The sequence below is a fragment of the Apis dorsata genome, unplaced genomic scaffold, assembly GCF_000469605.1.
Source record: "Apis dorsata unplaced genomic scaffold, Apis dorsata 1.3 scaffold_68, whole genome shotgun sequence".
NCBI lineage: Eukaryota > Metazoa > Arthropoda > Insecta > Hymenoptera > Apidae > Apis > Apis dorsata.
The window spans coordinates 1,531,755-1,534,323 of record NW_006263366.1 but is presented as its reverse complement, the minus strand read 5'-3'; the positions used below and the strand labels follow the sequence as shown (position 1 = coordinate 1,534,323).

Here is a 2,569-nt window from a genome sequence, read left to right as displayed (position 1 = left end):
ATTTTTTTTTTTTTTTTTTTTTTTCTCTTCCTTTCGTACGTAACGTCGAAATCGCAAATTGTGTGCAAAGAATAGTAATCGTAAAAAGAAAATATAATGAGATTTCAATGAGAACATACGTGTATATATAATATAATGCAATATTTCGAATATACGAAAGTGAATCGCGAGCGAAGAACGAGGAAGACAATTTCATGTGAATTAAACAGGAATCGCATTGTGAAAAATAATATTACGATTAACGATAAAGGAATTTTTTCTTTTTTGCGAAAAACGAAGCTTCGTAGTCTTCATTTTTTTTTTTCTTTTTTTTTACTCTATTTACACGTTTCTTACTTATCGTATCGTATCTGTTATTCCCTCCTTTATCCCTTAAGGAAATTGATATCTTTCAACGCGACTTGTTTCGTCTGTATCACATATCGTTTTTAATCGTAAAGTGATTCCAGTGACACTCTAGTCACCGATCCTGACTCCAGCAAATATCCCTCTCAGTGTCTCTCTCTGGAATCTTCCCTATGCGCGCTATGTCTACGCGATTCTTGACCGCTTGGTGTCACGGGTCGACGTTTCGATCGTTTGAATTTCGCTATATCCTCCCCGAACACGTCACCTGTTCGAAGAGCCGATATCAAGTCGTCGAATTCGCCTTTATTGTCGTTCTGCCCATTGCTGTTGGCCTCGTTCTTCTTGCTCAACGAGATGCTGTTCAATATCCCTTCTCGAGAATTCTTTCTCTCCATCGTTCTTTTTCGAAGCTAAAATTGATTCGGGCAATTAGCAACACGAAATACGAATAATTGTATAATCGTTGTACGCTTCGCTTACTTCTTGCTCCTGCTTTGCCCTACGCTCTTCCTCCTCTATCTTCTTCCTCATATTCTCCACGTCTTGCCTGGCCTCGGCTAACGCTTGCAGAAAGTTCTCGAATATCCCGAAGAACTCGTCCGGTTGCACGCCTGCCGAATCCTCGCCGAACAATCTTACTGCTCGATCGAACTGTTGAGAGTGGATAAATTTCGCGTGAGCGTACATATAAGAAATCCAACGATCGAAATTTCGAAGGTATCGAAACTTACTCTGGTCTTCATGTCTTGGAACAGGTCCTCAGCTTCCGCCAGCCTACACGTAGCCTGTGCCTGGAAGTCTCTCATCGCTGGCAAGAACATGTCTCCTTGGAGTACTTGAGATTGACCACGATGGAATTCTAAGGAAAGAAAAGGTTAAGAGTTTTTTGTTCAGTTTTACAATAACAAGAACAACAACAAGAGGAGGTAAAAAAATAAATTTTACCTATTTCCCTTTGAACATCCTGAAGGCCGTTCTTCAAGTTGGCCACCTCTTTTTGCAGGTCAGCCATACTGACTCTAGCCGCGGTTCGAACGTGTGGCATGTCCTCCTCGATATCCAACACCTCTCTAAACCTGGACTCGAGGATCTGGACCAAATAGTGCAACAAAGTTGTGCCCTTGGAGCAAGAGGACTTGGTATCGACTAGACGGTTCAAGGACGCAAGGCGGAAGCCGCAAGCGTTCCCACGGGCGTTCCCGCGATTCACGTAATTCCCTAAAGCCAAGACCAGTTCGAGGAGCTTTCTGAGCCGCCTGGATCTGGCCACTTGTCGACTAGCTTCGAGGACAGCGCGCATTCTAGGCGTCAATTCCGCGATACTTGCGGCGAATTTCTTTTTGTAGTGAAGAGATCGTAGTCTTTGCTCGTAGTGCGGCACTCTGAAACGTTGAGGTATTACTTCTTGGAATAGAATCTCAGCAAATATTATTATCCCGACCACGGAACGTGGACGATATCGACAGAACGTATACGATAGCGTTATGTACCCAATTCCTTATCGATTTTCGATCAAATATTTGCTATTCGTCGACAAAAACTCTGTTATCTATGTGGAGGAGAGAAGAATCTATCGGAGGAGGAGATACGTACTTGGATATTTGGTACAGGAAACAATCAGCCCTGCTTTGAAGCTCTTTCTGATGCATGTCCAAGAGAGCAGCCTCTTCCGACGATGGAATATATTTCAACAGCTGTTCGACCATGTCTATGTGCAGAATATTCTGCTGGTCCATGGAGAGGATCGTTCTTGTGATTTCGTTGTCGGACATTTTCAATTTCGACAACAAGATGGTACAATTTTGAGCTCTCCTCGAATCGATGACCGACATTGTCTTCTTGTTCTTGCCTAAGGTTCGCAGATCCTCGATCGAACCCTCCGCGGACACTCCGTTCTTTTGATAAGCACAGAAGATTTTGTCGATCGACTCCAGATCCATGACGTTGTACAGTTTCGTGTCGTCGAGTTCCGACCATATGGTGCCCTGCAACTTCTGCTCGGGAATCTTGGACCAATTGAAGGACTTGAGAGGGTTGCTCGGTTGAGGAACATTCTTGATTATCTCCACCTGGACACGTTGGATATTATCTGGACGTTGCTCGAGCCGATATCGAAAAATCGAGATAATTGATAATTCTAATAAGAGGATAAAGATTGGTCTTACCTTCATTGGAGGGGGAGCTGCGGGCATCAGGCAAGGAGGTGGCGGAGGTGCCAAGG

General features: G+C 43.8%; 1 protein-coding gene across 4 annotated transcripts in view; it reads right to left on the bottom strand.

The window, feature by feature from the left end:
- Window positions 1-293: 293 nt before the first annotated feature.
- Window positions 294-2,569, bottom strand: part of LOC102679279 (disheveled-associated activator of morphogenesis 1) — a 35,402-nt gene continuing 33,126 nt past the window's right edge. For all 4 annotated transcript variants that reach the window (XM_006610100.2, XM_006610099.2, XM_031515356.1 and 1 more), the window contains exons 8-13: window positions 2,514-2,569; window positions 1,942-2,417; window positions 1,294-1,730; window positions 1,080-1,207; window positions 829-999; window positions 294-758 (exon numbers count right to left, since the gene is read on the bottom strand). The exon at window positions 2,514-2,569 is cut by the window's right edge and continues 2 nt beyond it. In XM_006610100.2, coding sequence (XP_006610163.2) covers window positions 492-758; window positions 829-999; window positions 1,080-1,207; window positions 1,294-1,730; window positions 1,942-2,417; window positions 2,514-2,569 — 1,535 coding nt within the window. In that variant the 3' untranslated portion in view covers window positions 294-491. The remainder of the gene's footprint in view (window positions 759-828; window positions 1,000-1,079; window positions 1,208-1,293; window positions 1,731-1,941; window positions 2,418-2,513) is intronic.